The sequence below is a fragment of the Jaculus jaculus genome, chromosome 2, assembly GCF_020740685.1.
Source record: "Jaculus jaculus isolate mJacJac1 chromosome 2, mJacJac1.mat.Y.cur, whole genome shotgun sequence".
Classification (NCBI taxonomy): Eukaryota; Metazoa; Chordata; class Mammalia; order Rodentia; family Dipodidae; genus Jaculus; species Jaculus jaculus.
The window spans coordinates 141,495,285-141,522,608 of record NC_059103.1 but is presented as its reverse complement, the minus strand read 5'-3'; the positions used below and the strand labels follow the sequence as shown (position 1 = coordinate 141,522,608).

The 27,324-nt window shown below is 39.7% G+C and overlaps 1 protein-coding gene across 17 annotated transcripts in view; it reads left to right on the top strand.

Annotated features, from left to right (window-relative positions):
- The window catches only part of Eya1 (EYA transcriptional coactivator and phosphatase 1), a 331,367-nt gene that overhangs the window by 245,545 nt on the left and 58,498 nt on the right, over positions 1-27,324 (top strand). For all 17 annotated transcript variants that reach the window (XM_045143934.1, XM_045143933.1, XM_045143931.1 and 14 more), the window contains 2 exons: positions 14,859-14,998; positions 17,392-17,475. In XM_045143934.1, coding sequence (XP_044999869.1) covers positions 14,859-14,998; positions 17,392-17,475 — 224 coding nt within the window. The remainder of the gene's footprint in view (positions 1-14,858; positions 14,999-17,391; positions 17,476-27,324) is intronic.

The following is a 27,324-nucleotide window of genomic DNA, read 5'->3' as shown; positions in this document are numbered from 1 at the left end:
CAAGGGCCTCACAGTGAAGTGTGTTGCTTCTCAAACCACTAGTTCTGAAGGGTCCAAGGGGCAGAAAGATGAAAAGGTAAACAGAGTCATAAAGGCAGTAACTATGTGAAATTCATTTTCTTGAGTCATTTGCAGTACTGAGCAGAGGCATATATGAGGAGATTTTCTGTTGAATGTATATCAACTGTTCAAACGAGCTCCATAGATGCATAAAACAAATGTGGCCTTGAAGTCATTTGGGACGACATTTGTAGCACCGTTGTGTATTAGCTTCCTTTGTAGTGTAAGTGTGCCCTGAATTCTGAAACCAGTTTGAGGTCAACCTACAACTCCCTTTCCTGTCCTCCACTTGCCTGAATGTGTTTCCTTCTGATTCATCATTTTCCTTGCTAGTAATCACCTGTTGTAGCTGCTTAGGGAACGATTTGCCTCATCATTTCTATACTGTTTTCTTTTGGCTTTCCTTCATCCCCAAGATTCTCATTCACTGCCTTGCCTCCTTTCTAGGTTTTTTTTTTTTTCCTTTTCTTTTTTTCCAATTCATTTCCCTGATTATAGGTTGTTGTTAGTGCACTCTAAGAATAAGGAGAGGGCTGAGGAGATTGCTCAGTAGTTAACATCACTTGCCTGCAAGGCTTGCCAGCCAGTGTTCGATCCTATAGTACCCATTCAAAGCACAAAGTGGCAAGTGTATCTGAAGTTTATTTGTAATGGCCAGAGACTCAGTGAGCAATTCTCCCTGTCTATCTCTCTGTTCTTTCTCTCTCTCTCTTTTGCTCAGATAAATAAAATTATTTAAAAAATAAAAAGGATAATGGTATATCAAGAAAGGAGAAAATGGGCACCTTAGTCTATTAAATCACCTTGAAATGCTTCTGAAAAATCATCTGAAGGAGTTATAAAAGTATTTAAGAAATTTTATTGCTTCATATTTCACCCTACTCCTGATATTTAAAGAGTATAACTTATACTATTTTAAACTATGGATATGCAGTTTTTCATCTGGTTATTGGTTAACTTGGTATTCATGGATGGATTTAGAAATCTTGCCTGCTGTTGGCTTTGAAAGGGAATAGATTCTGAGTTTCAAGCTGAAAACATGTCTAGATTTTAGAACACAAGTTATAAATTGACAACTGTCTTACATGTATGAAAAAAATCATAACTTTCGTATGAAGCAATTGGGATGCTTTAAATTTTAAACTTAGAAAAATAAAGCATTTTGTGCAAGACCTTCATCTTACAGAATATATATAAAGAACCCAAAAGACTTGATTTTCCAAAGCATTACAGCCACCATCAGTGGAGTCTCTTTTTATTGTTTTTCAATTTTTATTTATCTATGAGAGAGAGAAAGAAAGAAAATGGGCACTCCAGGGCCTCTAACCACTACAAACAAACTCCAGATACTTGCCCCTCCATGTGTGCATCTGGCTTACGTGGGTACTGGGGAATTGAACTTGGGTCCTTAGGCTTTGCAGGCATGTGCTGTAACCACTAAACCATCTTTCCAGTCCCCAGTGCAGTCTCTTGCTGGCTCACTTGGCACAGTGGCTTCAGGTGACAGAAGGGCAAGGTGTGACCTTTCCCACAATCTCTCAAGCAGCCGAGCCTCCTCTTATGGATGGAGACGGATGTTCTGCTTTCCTTTAATGAGTCTCGAGACAGAATCAGGGACATGTGTGATCAGGTTTTGAGTTAGAGGTCCTTCCAGATCCTTGAATATGATAATGGCCACTGAGAATGAAAATGATATAACTTGCTTTCCAACCATAGTTCACCTATTCCACTCTCCACCTATGCTTTCCTCATTCCTTCTCTTCATATAGCAGCTAGGGAATTGGAATTGGCCTAACTGAACACTTAGCAGCTTAGGAAATCAGGTCTCTATAAATTAAAAGTAATATAGTGTGAGGGCTGGGAAGAGTGCTCAGTGATTAAAGGTGCTTGCTTACATGGCCTGATAGCCAGAGTTCAATTTCCAAGTCACTCACATAAGCCAGACACAATACATGGTGCAAGAGTCTGGTGTTTGTTTTCATTGTCAAGAAGTCCTGGCATGCCTATCTATACTCGTGCACAGTTGCACAAGTAGATATGTGCACACACACATGCACACAAATAATGCAGTTTGAGTATCCATTATATTAAATGCTGAGGACTGAAGTATTCTAGACTTACTTTTCTCATTTTACAATTCCAGCATGTACATAATAATAAAGCATAGAGGTAGGGCATAAGCGTAGGAACAAAATCTGGTTTTATGCCTCCTTGTCCAAGTCGTCTGAAGATTACTACTATTTTTATTTTCAAGGTAAGGTTTCACTGTAGCTCAGGCTGACCTGGAATTCACTATGTAGTCTCAGGGTAGCCTTGAACTCATGGTGACCTCCCTACCTCAGGATCCCAAGTACTGAAGATGACTTCTTTGTATAAAATTTTTCGTGTACCTGTTTTGACTGCAACCTATCACAACAGGTTAAGTGTAGATTTTTCACATTGGGATCATGTTGACACTCAAAACATCTTGAATTTTGGAGCATTTGGGGGGGGGGTTAAAATTCTTAGCTTAGAACATTAAAGAATGGGTACTGAAATAAAATAATCTGTCAAGTGCTTTTTTTCTAGTCATGTATTCAATAGATATGTATAAATGCTTGCTGGACGACACACACTTTGCTCAGTGCTGGGGCTGCAGAGGTGACAAGAAAGGCAGGGTCACTAAATTCAGAACACCAATAAGTTCTTCCCTTTAAGGTTCATGACTGTTGTGTTCTCTATGGCTGTTTCATAGACTTGATATCCCAAAGCATGTCTTACCAGTTTCCTTCAGAGAGACTGACTATGGGGGACTCAAGGCAGTGGTTGAAAGGCATGAGAAGTGTGAGGAACCGCATAGAAACTCCAGGGTAGATGAAGTTCTCTTACTTTAATCACTAATGTGCCCAAGAAATTCATTTGGGGGCTGGAGGGATGGCTTAGCAGTTAAGCGCTTGCCTGCAAAGCCAAAGGACCCAGGCTCAACTCCCCAGGACCCACATAAGCCAGATGCACAAGGTAGCACATGCATCTGGAGTTTGTTTGCAGTGCCGGGAAGCCCTGGCCCACCCATTCTCTCTCTCTGTCTCCTCTTTCTCTGTTCTTGCAAATAAATAAATAAAATAGAAAAAATTTTAAAAGCTTATAGTTGTTTAAAAAAAGAAGTTCATTTGGAGAACCTCAACTAGTGATTGGGTAAAAGTAGGGTAGTGGTTATAGAATAAAAGTAGAGATGTCAAAGCAATTCTCTGTAGTTAATTCAGTCAACATTGACTGGTGCTGGGCTACTGGTAAACTGTATGATACTGGTAAATAAATTGGCATACCTTCAAATGTTTTTTTTTTTTTCAAATTTTATGAAAAATATTCCACATGTGACAACTAAAGTTATCAAGGTTTCTTTAAGTCTTCTATGATTTGATGAGGTAATATCTATTGAGAATCTAAAATAATAGATTATATGTAAGAATTTATTGAGGTATTTCCTTTTCCTTTTCACGTTATGGTCTCATTCTAGCTCTCAGGCTGATCTAGAATTCACTGTGCAGTCCTAAGCTGGCCTTAAACTCACAGTGATCTTCCTGCCTCTGCTTCCTGAGTACGGGGATAAAAGGTGTATGCCACCATGCCCAACTAGGTCCTTCTGCTTTTTCCTTTTGTATCTGATGTGTTTCTCTACCTCCTTCCTTTTCTCCCTCTCTCCTTCCCTTGCTCCCTCCCTTCCTTTCTTTTTTTGTTTGCCAAGATTTGATTAAAAAAAAGATCTCTTACTTTGAAATTTTGATGGTTTCCCTAACTGTATAGCCCCTGCCTTTGTAGGTTTCTATGAATTGCAAGCCAGATAAAGGGCATACCACAGTCACTCCATATTTAGCAAACACTAAGTTGAAAATTGCATTATGACTATAGTTTTGAAAAATGGAGAGGTCATGGCTGAAATGCTTTGAGAAGCAAAACTACTCATCTATGGCCAGGGAGCAAGAGACAGGAGAATAAAAGTGGGGTGAGCATCCCATTGTCCCCTTTGAGAGCAACCCTCAATGACCTAAATCCTACCACTTAGAGGTTTTAATGTTGCTGAGAATGTAGCTCAGTGGAAGGGCACTTGCCTGGCATGGATTAAGTTCTAATTCAATCTCTGGTACTTCAAAGTAAAATTAAACAAAAAGGTTTCACCCCTGTCTGACAGTGGTGCTGCCACTGTGTAGCAGGTGGAGCTCTGGGGGAACCTCCAGCACTCTCTACTGTGGGGTTGTAGCCTCCCCAAAGCACACACCACTCTATCCTTTCTTCTTTCCACTCAGAGTCCCACAACTCTTTAGCTCAACTACTTAATTTCTTTCAAATGTATGAATACATAGTTATTTGTGGTGTTCATTTATAATATAGTTAATGGCTAAAGGATGTATAGTAACATCACTTGCTTTATCTCTAATATTGGTCATTTTTATTCTTTTTTAAAATTATTTTTATTATGCATACTCAGTGTGTAAACACCATATGTTGGTACCATCCTTTCCCTCCTTCCTGCCCCTTTTTCAAAGAGGCCCTCCTCGTTGGAGATGCAGGTCAACCCCATGGAGACTGTGGGGACAGCAGTCAGTTATGGGGGAGAGGCAGTGTCTCTGTGCATAATATCCCAAGTTGTGGCTCTAACAATCTTTCCAACCCTTCTTCCACAAAATTCCTATTTTTTTTACAAGCACATTGTCAGCACGAAGTACAGAGAAAGGTAAGAATTTATGGATTTTCAATATCTATGTCTATTTTATGTACCATCCCATACAACCTTTGAATGTTCTTCCTTAGCAGTTGAAACACTGTAGGATTTGTAAGGAGTCTTTCTCAGTTTCTCATTTAAAGTATTCTCTAAAATGTCTGTCATAGATTATTTGTTCATCTGATTACTTCCCTGGACTCAGCTTTGGGATAGATAAAGGTTACTAGGAAAGCACATTTATCTAGTGATACATCCCATAACTGGGCTATTAAGTTGCCCTACATGGTTTCCTATTTGAAGGGCATACAGAAAGTAGTTTCTTATACTGGCAAATGTGAGGGTTTAAAGATCCAACATTTCATTAGTTATTCATTGAGGTTCTCTGACTTTGAACATTTTGCTGGATTCTGTGGAAATACAAAAAATAAAAGGGTCATTTCACTAATACATAAGATAATCACATGTGCAGCCAAACCTAAAAGAAAGTTAAAATGTTAGAATGCAATGCTGGGACAAGAAACACAGTACTCATTAAATAAAATCATGAACAGAAATTTCTTATATAAGAATGCTTAGAGGAAAGATAATAAAGAAGGTTAAATGTGTCCTCAGCATTGAATGGCTTGAATGAGTAATGGAAAGAGAATAGAGAATGGCTATTTATTCAGAGGTAGAAATAGAACATTTTAAGGGAGGGGGAGGGAGGAGGATTGCCATGAGTTTGAGGTCAGCCTGAGACTACACAGAGAATTCCAGGTTAGCCTGTGCTAGAGTGAAACACTTCCTCAATAAACCAAAAACAAAAACAAAAAATAAAGAAAACTTGAACATTTTGAATAGGAGCCATGGCCATGGCAGGACATCTTTCCATCAGCTCACACTTATTTCTAATTTCATGAAAAGATGAATGCATTTTTGAACTAAGAGATCATTTATGATCATCTTTACAAGCAAGCTGGCCAAATCCAGAGAGTTGCTTTTGAACCATTAACATTGCAATGACACTAATGTGTATATGTAAAATATTTCTTTTATGTATTAATTGTATCAGATCTTTATAATGGTGCCATTCTTATCCTACTGCCTAATGAATTGAGGGGCACATAGCATCTAGATGGTATGAATTACAAGTTAGGAAATTCTAAAATCAATGCAGGCTGTGAGATCTTCTTTGTTGCTTACATTGTCCACTATGGTAAAACTTGAACTAATCAGTTATCTATGTTCTATATGGCGAGGAGAATGTGTGCATGGTCATACAAATGTTGAAAACTCCCCTTATATACAGGTGCATAATTTCCCAAAGAGTGCAAGAAACTCATATTTTGAGGATCTTAATGGCTGCATAACTTATGCACCCATACCTTGATCCCAGAAAGCTTCCCTGTATTGGTCCCAAACCTCTAACCAAGCAAGATGGTAGCCAGGCATCACCAGATAGGTATTTATTGGAGACCTCACATCCTGTCTCTGTTCTGAGCCTACAAAGCCTTCTGGCTAAGAGAAACCACACTCTCTCGGAAGCAAGTCAAGTGTGGAGAATGTTTAGGCAGGGGGAGGCAGATGGAGTAGAGGCTTTAGAGACCACACACTTGGGTTTGTGCCCTGGTTGTGGTATATGCTAGCTGGCAGCCTATAATTTTTATTAACTTGAACCTATGAGGACACTGAAACCTTCATGAACAGATCTGGGGTGGAAATAATTCCCCAAGTCTCAAGGAAGTCCTCCTCTCTCTACTCCTGCTGTTCTTAGCTCTGACACGGTCACACTTTCCTGTCACTGTGATTGGGTGTGGTCTCGCTCAGAATCTGTAGTGTTTGAGTCGGCTGAACCAAGTGGATGAAATAAACTGTGTGTGTGTGTGTGTGTGTGTGTGTGTGTGTGTGTGTGTGTGTGTGTGTGTCAGAGAAAGAGAGATAGAGTGACATTCCTCCCATAATATCCTCTCCAAATACCATGAAAGCACATTGCTCAGTATTTACTTGTGACATGTTGCTAAGGAGAATGGCTAACTAGACCTTCGTTGGAGGAAAATATCAGTGATCAGGCATATTTTGCTGTTGTGATCCAGAAATATTCCTATGCTGGGTTGTGAAAAATGTATTTTGAGCCCGTGGTAGATGTTAGGCACAGTTCTGCAGATGAGAGATTAATACACAAAATAGGTTCACTGTTCTGAAGGAGATAATGTCCAGGCTGATGCAAGAGGCAGGTGAATGTTGTGTGGCTTGTGGTCAAAATGCCTGGGAGGAGGAAAAGCTCAGAGCAAACAATTGTTTGGGAAAAGTTGACTAGCTAGTGACTAGCTGTTTCTACTTTATTTCCTTGAGACAGGAGTCTCTCACTGAACCTGGGGCTCACGATTTTCTGGGTTTGATTGGCTGACCAGCGAGCCTCTGTATTCCTCCATGATCCTCCCATCTGTGCCCCACTTAACAATGGAGTTACAGGTGTTTGTGACCACACCTACCTATTTATGTGCATTAAGTGCTGTCTAGCAGTTCAGAAGTTGGATTGATGAGACAATTGCCAGATTCACCATGACAGTTCTTGTTAAGTCAAGGAAAAATTAAGTGCATAAGTCCTATAAAGTTCTTGTCCTTCTGCCATTTCACACCAGTTTCCTAATTGTTCTTCAGAGTGGAAGGAGGGCTTGGCAGGGGTAGGGCTGGGAGAGTTTTCTTTCTTGCTTTTTTTTTTCTCACCAACCCTCCTTTACTCGTTAACTGGTTCTACTGGTGTGCTTGCCTACTCCTGTGATTTGTGATTGATCCCCATACTCAGTGGACTACAAAGAGCTGCATGAGCAAGTGTCCCAAGGGCCCTGGCCTGGGACAGGAGCAGCATTCATCTTAAATTATACACACTAGTCATAGGGCCTGCCCTTGGCTGGTCTGTTAGAGATAAGAGCACAAATCACTTGTGTGAAGTCTACATCAGCTCTGGTACAAGTTGTAACCTTCTATTTTATTTACTAGCATAGTGGCAAATTTGGTATCTGAAATAGGGACCATGTGGCCAGGAAGCCTATATATTTACCATATGACTATATAAAAATCTTACTGACCCCTATGTAGTGTATAAAAAAAAAGGAGCCGGGCGTGGTGGTGCACACCTTTAATCCCAGCACTTGGGAGGCAGAGGTAGGAGGATCACCATAAATCCGAGGCCACCTTGAGACTACAGAGAGAATTCCATGTCAGCCTGAGCTAAAGTGAGACCCTACCTCGAAAGACCAGAAAGAGAGGATATTAAATTTAAATTGTGTGAGCAAATTGGCTTATTCTTTAGTTGGAATCTTTTGATTCTCTTGTGTAAATCTGTCTAGCTTGATGTTTACTGTCACAATGCAAAATTGCATGCCACCACATCCTATTCTCTTGGAGTAAAAGTGATGGAATATTGCTAAAAACACTTCTGAAGTCCAAGTGTTTAATTCTGTACTATAAACATGAATACTTACAAACATCATCTAGCCCTATGAGAGATAAAAGAGCAATTACAAAGGAGCATACAGGATTAAGTGGAAAGTTCACAAAGTAGATACCTGGGCCTGGTTCAGAAGTCAATACATATTTCAGTCAGCTAGGGGAAGTTTAAAGTTGACAGAACATTTGAACAAAAGAAGAGACTCATGTGAAAGCCATGAAATAACATGACACATTCGGACATCTGAAATAATTTGTCTGATTTGTCTGACTGCAGTACAGAAAGAGCTGGAAGGGGAGTAAGACAGACAGAGAAGTTAGAAATATATATATATATTTTTGCATGACTCTATGAGACTTCTTTTAAAAGTCAGGTGGCACACACCTTTAATCCAAGAACTTGGGAGGCAGAGGTAGGAGGGTTGCCATGAGTTAAAGGCCACCCTGGAGACTTCATAGTGAATTCTAGGTCAACCTGTTTTATTTATTATTTATTTACTTATTAATTTATTAAGCAGTGAACAGACAGCTGCTGTGCTGTGTAGCTCTAAGTACTTTTATCTTATTTTATCCCATTTATTCCCACTTTATAGATTATGAAATTGAGCCACTTCAAGGATAAATAACCAGAAATTCATGGTATTAAAAACCAGGGAAGTTGAGACTCAAAACCATAACATTTGACTTCACAGTTCCTCACATCTACCCTTGCCTTTTAGTTTGATCCTGTTCGTTGGGAGCCCTGAGGGGTTTGCTTGGTTGCTTTAGTTTTATGGCACTGTGTGAAGGTGACCCAGAAAGTTCTGGATAGGCTGAGAATAGCAATCCCAGAAACCATCCATGTAAGGAGTGTGACAGGATGAGACAAGAACTTGAATTTAGACTAAGAGAACTTAGGCCTAAAAATCCCAGAGCTCTGTCTGGATTTGATAGAATGAGTGAACACTCTGGATTAGAAGAATTGCGTTAGTCACACTTATTATTAGAAAGGGAAAGAGTCATTCTGGCACAAGTTTAATTGTGATGTCCATGGGATACTTAGAGGAAATGGTCTTGCCAACAGTGGGGTATTATGGCCAAGAGATCAGGATGGAAAGCTCTAGAATGAACTGTGTGGAGGCAGCCATGGAATACAGATAGTCAGCCACTGAGAAGTACAGTACCATAAGAACCACAGAGGGAACCCTAATACTGCTTCCCAAAGCCCAGTCTCCAGCCACTGTTGGACCAACAACTGTTTATTACCAGACCAGTATAACAGAAGAGACTGGCCTGGGTATGGCATCACCTGTCTTACTAAGAACACTGCTTCCCGTAACTTGTAGTTTTATTTATTTACTTTGTGTGTGCATGTGTATATGTGTTTCATATGTGTGTGCACATGTATTTGCATGCTTGTGGAGGACAGAGGCCAAGGGCAGGTGTCTTTCCCAGCTGCTCTTCAGACCTTTTTTATTATTTGGGGTCCATATGGTCCATATGTGCTTTATATGTGTGTATGCATCTCTGTATGTTCTGTATGTGTATGTGAGGGCATATTCACATACCTGTGTGTGTGTGTGTGTGTGTGTGTGTGCACGCGCGCACATGTGTATGTGCACACACACCAAATGTCAATGTCAGATGTCTTCCTCAGGAGCTATTAATACTTTGTGTGTGTGCATGCGTGCGCACACACACGCACATGCAAGTATGCATATGCCTTGGCCTGCTTGTGGAGGTGACAACTTTGGGTGTTGGTCCTCACTTTCCTCCTTTTTTTCAGGCTGGGTGTCTGTTATTGCTCACTGCTATATTCACCAAGCTAGATGCCCTGTGAGCTTCCAGAAGATTCTCCCATATTCACCTGCCTTCTCATTGTAGGCATGCTGGAATTACAGAACCCTGCTACATCATCTGGCTTTATGTAGGTTCTGGAGATCTGAACTTGGGTCCCTATGCATGCATGACAAGTGCTTTAGGTCGCTGAGCCATCTGCCTGGCCTCTAGGTCTTACTTGCTGAGACATGGTTTTCCACTGAGCCCAGAGCTCACTGATCCAGAAACTCTCACTAACCAGCTTGCCCCAGGGCTCAGATCCATGTGTCTCCATCTCTCCAAGACCTGATTATAGTTGTGTGTTTTCACACACTGGGCTTCTTTTCTTTTCTTTTTTAAAATCCTAGTCTATTTGCTGATGGAAGCACTGCATGGATTTGCACCCCCATGTGCCCTCTTTAGCTCATTCTATAGCATCATTGGGAAGACTGCCACCACTTAGGCTTTGGGCTTAATAACTGAGGAGGAATTGTATGAGGCAGAAGAAAGGGAAGCAGGGTGCTCTGATGTAAGCAAGGTTTAAGGGGAGATGGCCAACACTGCCACAGAGTGGTGAACTAAGATCTGTTGGATCTGGCCATGGTGGGGTCATCAGCATTTGTTTAGGAGTTTTGCTCCCTGTTTAATTTTTTTCTTCCTCAATACCAACTACAGCTGTACATACTAAGTGTTTCTTTGATGCTATATCTAAGGCACTATTGGACTTGTCTTCATTTTCCTAGTCTTTTAGTTGCTCTCTACCTCCATTCTCATGCACTCCTTCCTCTGGAATACCCTGACCTCATTTTCTCTCTTCTCACCCTACCTGCATTTCTCTATTCACCCCTTCCATATATTCTATGTTTCTTTCATTATGTATAATGTAAATTGTCCAATCCAAACCTATACCACACTTCTCCCTTGAGCTCCTGAGCAGTCTAGTGGCCCACTGGACATTTTAAGTTGGAAGCCTGTAATTCCTTCTAATTTAGTATGTCCAACGCTAATCTTGAATTTACCCATCTACTCTTCCCTACAATCCTTTCTTCTTCTTAAAGTCCACACTTAGTGTTTCAGTCTACCCAGGAGCCACATCACTGACACGGGCATCATGCTTGACTTCTTTGTGTTTCGTTATTAATTTAGCTTTCTAATGACACTTCAAATTTGTCACTGTCCTTATCTCTACTACCTGTGTCCAGGCCACCCTATCCCTCTGGTGAATTACATGTGGGGTCTCATTCTCCTTGTGACTTGCCCTAGCCTCCTGCCACACTGAAGCTGGAGCCTCACACTTCTGGCTGAATTTTTTTCCTGTCATTCTAGCTTCCCAGATGTAGACCACAATGAGATTTTTTTTTCTTTTCACTTCTTAATATAAGATGCTTTCTCTCCTTGTACTTACACATGGTCATGGCTCTGTCTAGAGCATAATTTTGTATATATATAATTATTTATTTATTTATTTCACTGTTGTCCTCAACCTTCAGGACACTTCTTACCTCCATAGCTCAGCACGATCATGTGGACTTCCTCTAGTGCTCTGCAGCATGCCTTTTCTAACTCATAAGCTTCTCTTTTGTTTTGAAACTTTTCATTGTTGTCTCAGCGCCTCCCCCTGAACCTTAAGCTCTAAGGGGAACCATGTCTAGCTGGCGGGCCATTTACCTTAGCCTCCTCCTCCTGCACCGGAACCAGTGTGAACACTACATGGACTCGGTGTTTCCTGTGTGAACCGAGCACTTGACTAAGGATTTTCACATACATCATTATCTCAGTGGGGGTAAAATTCAACAATTTGGAGAGGGGTTTAGAGAAACATGAGCAGCAGGTGGATTAAAAGATTAAATTAGTTGTTTTGTACTGGCAAAAAAAAAAAAAGAAAGGGGGTCAGAAAAGCTGGTTAGGAGAGTTAGAAGCATTTAATTCCACCTCATAGAACCAAAAGGAAGAGATTTTTAAGACCAGCTTGCATCAGTTTTAATTTTATCATACTCTTGATAAGTTGAGATCTTTAAGTGGTGAGTATACCTGTATTTTAATATTTTTAAACCATCAGGTTGTTCATCTTTTAGGATTTTTTTCCATACCTGGAAAAAACTTTATATAACATGATTTAATTTTTTTCTGTTCAATGAATTTGTCTTAAAACTTACAGAAGAAATTCACTTGACTATAGGTTGTCTAAAACCAAAGGGAGGAGAATATGCTTTTAATTTTTATATTTTCAAATATTTTTATTTATTTTCAAGGAGAGAGAGAGAGAATTTGTATGCCAGGCCTACTTGCCAGTACAAAGGAACTCTACATGCATAGATGCATGCACTACTTCATGTAGGTACTGGGACATCAAACCCTAGCCATTAGGCTTTGCAAACAAGCACCTTTAACCCCTGAGTCATCTCCTTAGCCCCTAAATTTATATTTTAAAGAACAGATAAATACCAAAAACTAAAGGAATTGGCAATTAATAAGAGAAAATATAAGCTAAAGAAACCTAGGTAAGGTAAACTATTTTAAGGATAATATTAAATAATCTCAAAATCAAGGTAAAGGCCATAATTTAATAGCAAGCCCCTTTAACTACTGAGCTATCTTCCCAGCCAGATAAAAAGCATAATTTGAGAAGCTACATTGCTTGATGATTTTTGTCTCTTCTTCTATAGGAACATCCAGAAACTGGAGAGCTCTTAGTTCACAATAGACCTTATACTGAAGGACTTGAAGTACAAGTTTAATCAGAAAGCAACTGTGCTGGTTATAAAATGAATGCTTCATGTTGAAGTCCTTGAAGAAATTGTCTCATGTTTATTTCAGGTTCCACATGTAGATATACCTTGCAGAATATCTTTTGAAATGAAAGTCCAAGACTATTTGCTCAAAAACACAACTTTGATTCTATTTCTTAAAATATATACATTTGGAGCTGCTAATTCTCTTGTAAGCACAGAAAAGAGATGCTAGATTTATAACACAGTAAGAGTAGGATGCCTTAACTATCTGCCTGTGTAATAAAAGATTAATGTGGATATAGAGAATAATTTACTTTGACCAGCCAGCATCATATTTTTAAAGATTAATATTTTAGGAACCACACAAATAATGGGTTTCTGATGATATTTTCACACATGTATATCATCTTACTTTGCTTATAAATCTACACACACAGATACATGCACATTTTACATTTAAGAGAAAACATATGCCGTTTTTCTTTCCCCCTGCCCATTACCTTTTTCTGAGCAAATAATCCTCCCTCTGCATTCAGACTTTTAAAAATTGAAGTTCTGCATATGATAGAAAACATGTAATATTACCTGTCTGTATATTGTGTTCACTTAACATGATGATCTCCACTTTCAACCACATTCCTGCAAAGGAGATAATTTTGTGTGTGTGCGCGTCTGATTCTCATAGTCATAGCTCCCTGATAAGTGTTAACTAAAAAACACATTTCAAGTAACTAAATAAATGCCTCTATTTAGTTGTGGACTTTTGGACCATCAATGACTGATAGGCTTGTAGGGTATCTTGGTGGTTTCTGAGTATGAGAGTCATAAAGAAGTTTACCATCAAAATAACATTTGTGATGGAGGGATGTGCAAGTGTGCAAGTATTTATCTGTTATCCACTTCACTGTTCAGATTAAATGGGAGGTACAGAGCTGCTTCATGTGATTTGGAAATGCAGTGTGCTCTGTCAAAGTCTATTGCTATCCTCCCTGACTCACAAGGTTTTGGAGAATCTTGGCAGTAATATGGATACCCATGGCTTGGTTATAGAGCCAGCCAATCAGCATAATACTGACAGCCAGATGGTCCTGGTTGTAGAAACATGGCTGATAGTACATGAGTAAAGGCTACCAAGCCTTCTGTTGCTCTTTATAGTTTTATGTCTGTTGAAATGCAGTCAACAACATTGCGTGAGAACAGTTGTTCACATTAGATTGATGGATTCCCACCCTTATCTAGTAAAGGACTCTGGCAAAGAGCTTTGGGGGAGAACCAGAACAGGACATCTGGAACTGGGGCATAGTGGAAACTATCTGATGTACTGGATAGATTAAGAGGTGAGATGGAGCTTTTATTTTTATTCATTGTGGACACAGGATAAGGATCTCCTCAAACTTTATAACTACTGCTCAGCTCTTCCTTTGAGCCATTTGGGAGAATGTTCTTTAGTTTGCGGTTTCTATGTAATTATTTCAGTGGTTTCTCTATGTTAGCCAGATGAGTAATTTTAATGTGCTGCCTGGCTTTAAATGTTTGGTTCAAAGAGACTGAGATCCAAAGAAAGCCTGTATTGGTCCTGTACTGAAATGGCATTGTCCGCAAATCTGCTCTCTTTATCAGATCTTTATTATCCCACAAAGTGAGGAAAAAGTGGAGATTTTGACTTTTTCTTTGAAATCTTCCTAATGACTCAGTTTTCCATGCCCCAGAGCTGGGCGTTCTTTTTGTGTCTTTCCCTGAACCCAAATCCTATTTGTAGCTAAGAGACCCATGGGTGCCGCAAATGTCAGAGGCCCTCAGGATGGCCAGGTACCAATTTTGGAATCAGAGAGAAATGGATGAAGGAATCAGTCAAGAGAGCACTGATTTGTCACAGGGACCTCAGGAAAATCTAGGCAGCTCATTACAGCCAGTTGTCTCTCACCTCCAATTAAAACTTAGTAGCTTTCCCCATGTCTTCTTTCCAAACAGATCTTTAGATGTGCTAATTCCTTGAGGATTTACTAACGCAGGATAGCGCAGGAGTTAAGCAAAGTGGACTGTGCTTTACTCCTCAACCTTCCCTCTGAATTAAAGCAAGGTTGCTGTTGGCACTTTGCTATTGGACCTGAATGGTAAAAGTGCTCCCTGTATTCTTACAGAGTACAGTACAATCCACAGCCCTTCAACGCCCATTAAAGATTCTGATTCTGACCGATTACGTCGAGGTTCAGATGGCAAATCACGCGGCCGGGGCAGAAGAAACAATAATCCTTCTCCTCCTCCAGATTCTGATCTTGAGGTATGTCTTTGCCAACATTTAAGTGAAGCACGGGGAGACCTTTAGCTTAAAAATGGTTCTAGATGATTACTATGTGAACAGCAGCAAGCAGGTATCCAAATGCTTTCGTGATTGTTTTCTTGTTCATAGTAACAATAAATAAAGCAAGTTTCTCTTTGTTCTCTAGAGTAGCCATCTATGATGCATGGTTTCCTTTTCCTTTTTTTCTTTTCTTTTCTTTTTTTTTTTGTAGGTGAGGTTGTTTGGTTCTGTTTTATACTTTTCAGTGCTAGGAATGGAACTCAAGATCTCACACAAGCTAGGTCAGGGCTCTAATTAGAGCCCAAGCTTTATGCAATAAGTTGTTTGTGTGTTTTTTGTTTCCCACACAAACTATATGATTAAGTGTCTCTTTCTGGAAAAATACAGTAGCTAGACTTGATGGTACAAACCTGTAGTTGCAGTACTTAGGAGGTAAAGAAAGAAGGTTCAGGACTTCAAGTTCATTCTAGGTTTTATATTGAGTTTGTATGAGAGTGTACTCCATGAGACCTTGTCTCAAAAGACAAATAAACAAGCACACACAGAAAAAGAAATGTAGCAAATTATGTAATTCGACTGGAACAGAATCCTATCATACATGATTGTCATTTCAGTTAAGTACCCTATAAAAAAATGCCCAGTAATATCCCCTGTGAAACTGAAGACAATCTGTGTACATTGAAAAAGGGAAACCTGGAATGTTCTAAACTGAATGGTAATCACCTTCTGAGACATGTTTTGGTGGAGCTCAAAAGCAGAAGTGATTAAGCAAGAGCAGAAAAGGGTGGTAGATTTCATAGCCTTGAATCCACTGCAATTAAATTTCTGCTTTTTGCCAAAGTGAAATCTGATGGTGGAAAACATGATTATTTTGGCTGAAAAGATGAAAATTTTCCATCAGCATCTATGTGCATGAATATGCCTTGGTGTGAGTGGGAATGGGAAGAAGATAAACAGGCTTCAGAGGCTTTTTGTGGTGTTTCAAAGAACTTTATGAAATGAACTCCTCCAAATCCAGTGTAGAATACCCCACGAGTGTGTCTAAGAGCGTGAGTGATGTGTCTGCTTAGGTCATTAAATATTTTCAAGACTGAAATCACTTGAGAAAAATAGGGGCTGGAGAGATGACTTTGTTGGAAAAGTTCTTGCTGTGCAAGCATAAGAACCTGGATTTGGATGACCAACACCCATGTTTAAAGAAAGAAATGTCTGGGAGGTTGAGGCAGGAGAATCCCTGAGGCTTTGCTGGCCAGTGACTCTAGCCCAGTTGGTGAGCTCCAGGGTCAGTGAGAAACCCTGTCCCAAAAATGTAAGGTGGAGAATGAATAAAAAGATACTATACATCACCCTCTTGCCTCCACACACATATGCACATGTATGCATGAGCACCCACACATGCACCCACACATGTGAGCATATATGTACGCACATGCACATACAAATACATATATTTTATACATGCAATTACACACACAGTCCTTCTTCAGTATCCACAGGATAATGTTTCCAGGATCATCTCATTGATACCAAAACTAAACATGTTTAAGCCCTTTATATTTCATATTATTTACATACACCTTGTACAATCTACCTAAGCATTTTTTAAGTAGCATTGGGAATTGAATCTATGACCATGTGTATGCTGGACAACTCAGCGTGCCGTACGCTGAGATATATCCGTAATTCCCCAAACCTTTAATAAATCTTGTGTATACTATTTATTAATACCTAGCACAGTGCATGCAGTATGTAAATAGCCTTTATCCTGCATCATTTCTGGAGTCATAACAAGAAAAATGCTAAACATGTTCACCACAAATTCAATGTCTTTCCAAGCACTGTTCATTGTTGGACACAGAACCCACAGATACCAAGGGCCAACTATATGATTCATCATTTTGATAAGTGCCTAAAAGTTAGTGTAAGATTGATAGGTGGTATAAAGTTTCAGTTTCTTCATGAAAATAAATTGTCAGAGTAGTAAATAATATTTAATGAAGAAAGAGCCAACAAGAGGGAAAGATAATGGAATTGGTTTCAGCTGGTTGGTTTCCTATCTGTCTCTCAGAAGTTTTGAACACACTAGGTTTTTTCTCATTGATCACTTCCTGAGATGCTACTGGAGAGGTAGAAATGAGGCCCATCATTATCTCTGCTGTATTATATTGGCATTGCTAGTGTAATTGCTATCTTATGCCTCATCTAGGATTATATCTAGATAAAAGGCTGAGAGATGTGCTCTTTGTATTTGGAAAAAGAATACATTCAGATTTTCATTTGTATTACATTTCAAAATTATCTTATTAAAGTTAACTGAATCACCATCTTATTAACCAAAGCAAAGTTCCACTGATTTGCTTCTTCCTTCATAGAGAGTGTTCATCTGGGACTTGGATGAGACAATCATTGTTTTCCACTCCTTGCTTACGGGGTCCTACGCCAACAGATATGGGAGGGTGAGTACTACTAAGCATTGCCCTGTGATTGCTTTGGGGTCCACAAGCCTAGATTGTATTGTTTGTGCAGATGATTGGATTTTAAGTAACAAAATTAAAGTGCAAAAATTTATATAACTTATCCATATGGTCAAATGCATAGTAAAACATATCAATGAACAAAAGAAGAGATTATTTTTAGGTCTTCAAATAATACAGATTTTATACTATTAATTTCACGCTTATTTGAAACACAAAGTTAAAAAAAAAATCTAATGGGGCTAGAGAAATGGCTTAGCAGTTAAGGCACTTGCCTGCAAAGCCAAAGGACCTACGTTCAAGTCTCCAGCACCCATGTAAGCCAGGTGCACAAGATGGTGCATATGTCTGGAGTTTGTTAATAGTGGCTTGAGGCCCTAGAATGCCCATTCCCTCTCTCCTTCTATCTGACTCTGTCTCTCTCAAATAAATAAATAAAAATAAAATATTAAAAAAAACTAATGGACTCCTGCGTAAGATGTGTAGGTGATACACAATATCTTTAGGGTTACATCTTTTCATTATATCTTTTCTACTTCCCTATCTCATTACTCTTAAAACATTCAGTGAAACAATTCTCACTTGCTAATGTTAACAATGTTGGTATGTTACTTTCAATACACCTGTCGTGCATGTTTTTAGATGTCCCTTTGCTGCTGGGGGCATATTTATTTGAGTGGCATTTGATACCGCACATCTGAACAGTACTAGGATTAATGCATCCACATTAGAGTTGTTATAGTATCTATCTTGGTGTTTTGGGGAAGAATCATGAGACAGATTGTCTCCCATAAGCAGAACTATTTTGACATTTTACATTTGGGTTTTCTAAAGCCTTACAGAAAGTCTTTTCAGTATTTTGCTTGTTGGTTTTAGAAGTCTTTTTCCATGTGAAATCATATTAGCTCAGCTGTTTATAAGCATTTTCTGAAATTATCTTATATATGTTTCTCATTTTTTTAATCTTTGAAGAAATAATGTCTTAGAAACTTAGAGCTATTAGTTTGGATCCTGAAAAACTGAAGTCATCTTTCTAGGTGTGCTTAGAACTTTATCAAAATCATATGTCAAAACTAACATCTATAGAAGGTTATAGGCTCTTATTGTAAATTTTAAACAGAGATTTATTTTTTCAGTAGGTACTTATTCCAACCCATTTATACTGAATTCTTACTAATGACACAAAGTCTGGAGATAACAGGGAGGTATTACTTAAGCTTCACAGTTCACCTTTTCTAAGTGTAAAGATAGACCTACTCCCAAATAGGATGAGAGTACATGTGTACACACACACACACACACACACACACACACACACACACACTGATTTACACTTTTATATAGGCTACACTATCCTATCATTTGAATATGGAAAACATTATATTCCAACTTACGGTTAAATAAGTCCACAATGAGAAAAAAAATTATAAGAATATAGACTGAAAACATGAGGTCATAGAATTTATCAATCAAAACAATCCCCAGGGCTGGAGAAATGGCTCAGCAATTAAGGCACTTGTGTGCAAAGCCCAAGGATATGTATTCTATTCCCCTGTACCAACATATAGATAGATGCTCAAGGTGGCCCATGAATCTGGAGATTGTTTGCAGTAGCTAGAGGCCCTGGCATGTCCATTCTGTCTGTCTCTCTCTCTCTTTCTCTCTCTCTCTCTCTCTCTCCCACTTTCACAAACAAATAAATAAAAATATTTTTAAGTCCCTATTATGTAGCTAACACATAGTAAAATTCAGTAAATATTATCTGGATGGTTGTCGGTGGTTTCATAACACTATTACTATATCTATTTCCTCAAAACCTACTACTTTAATTAAAATCTGAAATAACATTAAGTAGTTAAAAGACCTTGAAGAACATCTTAACTAAGCCATTGTAGCATTCCTATACCTGACCACTGGCTTACTTGTGGAATTCTTACCTAACTTGAACCCCTTGGCTTCCTAAACATTTTCATTCAGATTCTCAACAATTTATAGGCAAAAATTCTTTATAAATAATGTCCTACAAATGCCATGAGTGTTACGTTTTATTTTATTTATTTATTTTTGGTTTTTCAAGGTAGGGTTTCACTCTAGTCTGGCCTGGCCTGGCCTGGAATTCATTCTGAATTCTCAGGGTGGCCTTGAACTCACAGCGATCCTCCTACCTCTGCCTCCTGAGTGCTGGGATTAAAGGCGTGCGCCACCACATCCGGCATTAGTGGCACATTTTAAAAAGTGGCAAGCATTAATACTTTGAGGCTTCAAAATAGAATTTTACCTATTTGCTTATTTACTTTGTGGTAAAAAGCATGTGATTAAAAGCTGTTTTATACAGTTTTATATATATATATATATATATATATATATATATATATATGGAATTATATACATATATATGTGTATATAATTCCCATGTATGTATAATATATATTAATATAATATATATATTATATATGTATATATAATGTATATGTATATATATATTTGCAAGCAGAAAGAGGGGGAGAGAAGAGAGACAGACAGAAAGATAACGGGTACATTAGGGCCTCCAGCCACTGCAAAGGAACTCCAGATACATGTGCCACTTTGTGCATCTGGCTTTACAAGGGCACTGGGGATTTGAATTCAGGTCTTTAGGCTCTGTAGCCAAGTGCCTTAACCATTGACCCATCTCTCCAGCCCTCTATTTCTTTAGAGTATGGGTAGTATGAAATAGTTACGTATAACTTTTACCCTTTAGGAAAGCCATGCTCTCAGGAGGATCTTCCTGCAATGGACTTCGGGCCTAAAGCCTGAATGACCTCAGGTGACTTTGTTAGCATCAAGAGATAGCAAGTGCGGAGCTAGAAGTGTTTACTGTTTGAGAGATAGGAGAGGCCCACGTTACAGTGTGTCATGCTGGAGGTGGAGCTTCAGTAGAGATGTGGCAGGGATGGGGACAGATTTGGAAGGCCTACTGGCCACTGTCACAAAGTCTAACCTCCCTGTAAAACAAGGGACACCATGGGAGGACTCCAAAGGGAGGAAGGAAGCAGGTTGACTCACAGACTCAGATCACTGCAGCTGAGCATGGAGAACTAAGGGCAGAAGAAAGGTGAAGGAAGGAGGCTTTACCACTATCTGAATGATTAGCCTTATAACTGGAGACAAAGGGTCAGATTCCAGGTTGTGTCTCAGCTAGAAAACGGGATATAGAAATGACTTGATCTGGGTACTAGGCAATAAGTAACAAGGAAAAGGAAAAAAGTACCCCCCCCCCCCCAGTAACCGAGAGAAGAGTAATGGAGAAAATCTGCTGGTTAAAGGAAGAACTGATTTGAAGAGAAAATTAAAAATTTGGTGAGGGAAAAAATTCTAGATGGCTTTTTCATACCTTCTTGGGCAAGAAGGAAGCTGGAAGCAGGACTGAGCCATAAATTCGAGCTGGGGACACCAGAGTTAAAGTCATCTGTACACAACTGAGGGTCAGAAGCATCTTACACTCTCATTTGAATTCCTCCTAAACATTTATTGAGTATCTTCTTTGTGCTGGACAATGTGGCCAATCTGTTGTCCTGGTGTCCCGAGGCATTCCATCTCTCAGGGGCCTTAGAGGATGCATCACTGAGAACATTCAGTGAAAACCAGAAGCATGCAGAAGCTGACTATGCATTGTCCTCATTAAAGAATATTAGGGTTGAGCAGAATTGGACCTCAGATCAGATCTTTAAGCCTCATTGGTTGAACCTCAACCAGGAGTTTTCCCAACAAAGATAATAACCAAGCTGGTTGGAATGGCTCACAACCCTTTTGTTCCCTAACTTCAGAGGCAGTATGGGGGCAATCAGCTTCCCCTTTGGGAGTGCAGATTTAGTTATGTTCCTGACCATTGTCAGAGAAGTATGTGGCATGGCCTTCCTCTGCATGCATAGAAAGAAATGAATGCCTGACAATGTGGTAGCTGTTCTGTCTCTATGGGAACCAGATACTCGAGAAGTAGCTTAGTCACAGTAGCTTAGGCAACTCGATGAGTGGGGCTATTCAGTAAGGGGACATAGGATCTGGTTGATATAATGCAAAATTAGGGCATGTTATAGCAATGTGCACAAAAAAAAAAAAGGTTGTGAATATTCCACCTTCTGTGTAATGCTAGCTGTGGGAAGAAGAAATGCCGAGTGCTATAAGGAAGTGTTTTATAACAAAGGTGATGGGAACAGAAAGAGGGAACACAGCACAGCCCTGGCTCAGGAAGAGGAAAGAAGTTGCATATTAGCAAGCAAGTGAAGTCTGGAAGTATTAGTTAAGGAGTTGTTAGTAATAGCTGTTCTCACTGCTTTTTTTGTTTAGTGCATTGTGAAGATTTTTTTTTTTCACTAAAGAAAAGGATTTGTATTTTCTCCCATTCACTGGTCTCTTTAATATATGTGATATAATTAAATTGTTAACATTGAAATGCAAACTTATATTTCAACAACTATTGTCTGGTAACTCACACATGGTGCCCTCATGCTGGCATGAGGAAAAAGTGATATGAAGGGAAAATGGAAAGTTTGGTGTTGGGGAAAGTTTAGGTGGTTCCTAAAGGTGTTGTTATACAGTAGCTTGGTTATTTGCACACTTTCTTCTTGTTGTTGTTTACCATCTGCATCTCATAGGGCTGGGCTGGTATGGATCACAAGAGAATTAAGCCTCATTCGTAAATTTATACAAAAACTAAGCAGGGCTGGAGAGATGGCTCAGCAGTTTAGGTGTTTGCCTGTGGAGCCTGATGACCTAGGTTCAATTCCCCAGTACCCACATTAAGCCCGATGCACAAGGTGGCACATGTATCTGGAGTTCATTTGAAGTGGCTGGATGCCCTGGTGTGCCTATTCTCTCACTCTCTCTGTCTTTCTTCTCTCTGTCTCTGCTTGGGAAAATAAAAACAAGTAAAGTAGTTAAGATAGCATTAAAATCGCATAAAGCATAGTGTAATTGTGGGTCGTATTAAAATTTCTCTAAATATTCAGCACTCACTGAATTCAGCATTCATATTGTGAAATTACTCTTATCAAGGCTGAGAGATTTGTTTTCTGTTTTGATTGTTTGGTAGGTTTGGTTCCAGTTTCTTGAAACACAATCTCTTATAGCTCAGGCATGCAGCGGAGGCTTGCCTTGAACTAAGGATGGCCTTGAAATCCTAATTGTCCTGTTTGTCTCCCAACTTCTGGGAAGACAGGCATGTGCCACCATGCCCAGCTTTTACCATAACTGTATGGCAGATAACCCCAAGTATAAAATATTTAGGATCATATCTGACACAAAATGAATATTTGTCAATAATGCATGTGTTTGCATGTAGGTGAGACCTTACTTTCTAAATAAACTGGCATGGTGGCTAGTGAGTAATATGGTGATAGTGTCTTCAGCTTCATGAACTGCACGTGGTATTCCCAGGAGTAAGAGTGGCAGATTCTAATTCAAGTAGACCTAGACTCAGTTGCAAGTTCTTGACTTTTCAGCTCTTTGACCTTAGGCAAATTATTAATTCTGACTTATCCTCAACTTTTTATCCATATAACCAGCTCCTTGGTTCATAAGCTTGTTTTAATAATTTAATTGTACCATGAATTGAAAACCACAGTGTTGTCTTAATGACAAAAAAGAATGGTAAGAAAAACATGTCACCTGTTGAACTTATGGATGACTTTTATGTATCTGCCTCCTAATAGGCCAAAGTTATAAGAGGTTATCCCATGTTACCTTGATGTTAGGCCATCTAACCCTCTTTAGTGGGTATCATCTTAGTATCTTGAGGCATTAAAAACTGAGAACAGTTTTTCTAGCCCATTTCATCTTGATATTCTAGTTGACCATCCAAGTTGATGGCTATTTGGGACCTGAGAGGATAGCTCAGTGGTGAGAGCACTTTCTGCTTAAGCATGAGGACCTCTTGAGCCAGAAACCACCAAGTTCAATTTCTGATAACTTACATGAAAAGCTGGGTGTGTCCACATGTGTCTGTAATCCTGGTCCATGGAGGGGGCAGTGAATCACTGGGGCTCACTGATGGACAGTTGTTCCTACTTGAGTGAGACACCATGCCTCATGTCAATATATGGATGGGTGATAAGAGAAGAACACCTGATTTTTCTCCCTTTGGCATGTACATACCCATACATTGAGTGTACACACATACATACACCATATATCATTCACCCCCCACACACAGAGGAAATGAAACAAGATTGTTGTTCCTACATTGTCTGAGGCGACAAACAGAACTCCATGACCTGGAGCAAGGCTGCCTCACAGTTTGGCAAAGGTGTTATTCCCTTAGCCTGGCACAGAGCTAAGGATGGTGATGATGTGCTCACTGGGTGCTAGAGGGTCTGGTCACTTATGAGTATGACCTTCTTTCTGGAATGTATAGACCAGGGGGAATCAAGCATTCATGTCTTTCATATCTGGGTCTGCTCTGGCTGGCCTGGAGCAGCTGTGACTGTACATACATAAACAAATGAATGTGGCGATGCTCCAAGAAAACGTGATCTGCAGTTCAAAAATTTGAGTTTCATGTAACTTCCATATCTTATGACATACCTTTTAAAAAAAGTTTTAGCCAGGTGTGGTGGCACACGCTTTTAATCACAGCACTCGGGAGGCAGAGGTAGGAGGATCACCATGAGTTTGGGGCCACCATGAGACTATATAGTTAATTCCAGGTCAACCTGGGCCAGAGTGAGACCCTACCTTGGAAGAAAAAAAAAACAAGCAATAAAAGTTTTAAACATATAAACAGGAGATTGTCCTATGGTCTGGTTTTGTAGGGTCTTTAAACTAAAAATCATGTTTAAGTCTTTAAAAGATTATTTAAAATATAAAACACACACATAAAAGAATGTGCAGCCGGGCGTGGTGGCGCACGCCTTTAATCCCAGCACTCGGGAGGCAAAGGTAGGAGGATTGCCATGAGTTCAAGGCCACCCTGAGACTACAGAGTTAATTCCAGGTCAGCCTGGACCAGAGTGAGACCCTACCTCAAAAAACCCAAAAAAAAAAAAAAAAAAAAGAATGTGCAGCAGTTCAAGCTGGTGGGCCTGCAAAACCCAAAGCAGCTTTTTTTCTGTCCCTTTAGAGAAAGATGGCCCCTGCTCTACCCCAAGCTCTGAGCTCTGTGTGGATTCCGTTCACTTTAGAGCACCCATGTCATTAAATAAGAGCCATGCTGTCAGTAAGTGACTGTGAAGTCCACCTCATAAACAAAACCTGTGTGCATTTGGAGCCTTAAGGAAACTCAGGTCAGCAGCATATTTATTACAGAAGGTGGAATGGTTTCAACATAGTAGAAACCAATCTCTTTCACTCCTCCTTCCCCCTCTCTGTCTCTATGTGTGTGTATGTGCATATAACCTGGGTTTCATGTTATCCAGGCTGGCCTCAAACTCACTATGTGATCTTGAACTTCTTATCCTCATGCACCCATCTTCCAAATTCTGGCATTACAGACATACACCTGGTGCTGACTCCCACACCTTATTTTGTGTGGTGTTGAGGATCAAACCCAGGGCCTCAGGTATGCTAAGCAGTCATTCTACCAACTGAGCTACATCCCCAGCTCCAAAATGTATCTCTTATTGAACAGATCTACAGTGGATATCCAGGTTGTTTGGTTTGGACAAGATAGTGTGGGTGACAATCTCAATTGTGTCAATTTTAAGACTTCTTCAGTCATTGGCATCAGCAGTCAACGCACAGGAAGGAGAGGCAAGGCTGCATGAGCAGGAAGAGTGGCAAGAAGGGGCATACACCTCTGCCCCTGACATCGGTCTTGGTCAGTGTCTACTGCCAGCCAAGCTGGGAAACGTGGTCTCTGTACCCAGGTAGAAACAGAATGGATTTTAGTGAACAGGTAGCTTCAGTGATAGTTCTCAACCCTTTGACAAGTGAATGAACCCCAAAGCACATCTGAGAAGAAGTGTGTTGAGCCTGTGGCTAGGGAGCTAGCTCCAGGTGATGAGTTAGTCCCAAAGAATGGTACTCTGATTTTATTTTCATCTTTATATACCAATGCTAAGTTAGATCAGTGATGAAATACAGCATGGCTCCAAATAGAACTGGATACTGTTCTGTGGAGAGACAGAATCTAAATCCTTAAAACACACCAGTCACACACACAATTGAATGACATCCAGGTGCTTTTTGAGCTGAGCGAGGCTTCTGACCCCTTTCCTTTGCCCTTATGAAGTGTGCCCTCCATCTTTTTGTCATTCCTCCTAAGGTAGGGCTGCATGTAGAGCTAAGCCGGCCTGGAATGCACACTTGCTCACTCTCTCATGCAATGAAGCCTGGCTTTCCTGCTCATGGCTGTGAAGAGAATGCAGCGAATAAGTAAGAATCACCGCAGCTCCCTCTCCATGGGCTGCAAAGCTACCTGTATTAACCATCCGTAGCCTGTGGCATTGGGAAAAGCACCTTGTGTCTTTCTTACTCCTGCCATTGACTCTCTCAATCTGAAAGCCAGAAGCAATCCCAAGACTGTTAGGGAACAATGCATGCCATCTAAAAACATATTGAAGGGAGATCCATCTATAAGAGCTATTATTGTTGCTTTGAGTACTCAGGGAATGAAGTGGGCAGTCATGCATATTTTGCTGTCCCATGTAGCAGACAGGGATAGAAATATAGCATTACACGTGGTCAAAACCATACACCAAAAGGATACATATCTATAAGGAACATTTAGGGATCTGACATTGAGAAAATGAATACGGAAAATGTGAAATGGCAGAAAATTGTTCAGCTTATATGTTATCTCTCCCCCACCTCATTAATCCAGATAGTTTTTTCTGTTTTCAATAAGGAAATTTAGCTGAGAAAAATTACATTATTCATCCAATAAAGCACATGTATTTAATAAACAATACTAGGAATTTATCTATTCTAATTGGTCCATTGCTCTCAAAACAAGGCCTTAGGTGGTGCTGAGCACAGGATTCTGTGCTGTGGGCATGGGACACATGGGTGATATTAAACACTATATTGGCATAATAAAAATGTGCTATTGAAAAGATCAGTTTGATAGCAAACAAAAATACTGTGCAGTGCTTCTGCTGAAAATGGCTTTAACACTAGAAAATATATAGGAGAGTTGTTACAAATGAAGTCTTGACAGGCCCTTTGGATTTGGCTGTTTAACCTTGTGGGTTCCTATTTGTGGAGGTCAGCTGACCACATCCACAATGGCTTTCTCCTTTCTTCCTCTCTCTCTTTTACCACTTCTTGGCAGATGTCTCATGTTTGAGATTAGGTTTTACCCACAATCAAAATTAATCTTTGGAATAGTGCAATTCTCTTTCTTAATGCTCTACTTGGGTATTATTTTCATGTTGAAAGGGCATGTCTTAAGAAAGGAGAAAATTTAACAGTCTAGTGGCATATAGGTAATCAGTACAAATGATCTGGTTAGCACCCCCAGAGGTATTGAATTTTCCTTTTTAAGTAATTTAGGCAATCGTTCAACTACGACTTATTTTTCACATGCATGCAACCTCTTGTAGTAATCCAGATTATTTCTTAGTTCTCATCACAGTTGCCCAACTCTTAACATACTTCACTAACTCTGTCAAGTGGAAGTCCTTAACAACTTGAACTAAGTTAAAATTCCCTAGATGCCTCTGGGTGGGAAAAAGACATCACTGGATTCCTTGGGTCTCAGAGGCCATACATATCACTTGAATAAATTTCTAGCACTGTTTTGTGAAAGAATAACATTTCACATCATTTTTCTCTTTTCTCAGGTGAGTTAATTTACAAAGCTTGCCCTTAATCCTTCCCTTGTGAACAGACAGCATGGGGCCTTAAAAATAAACC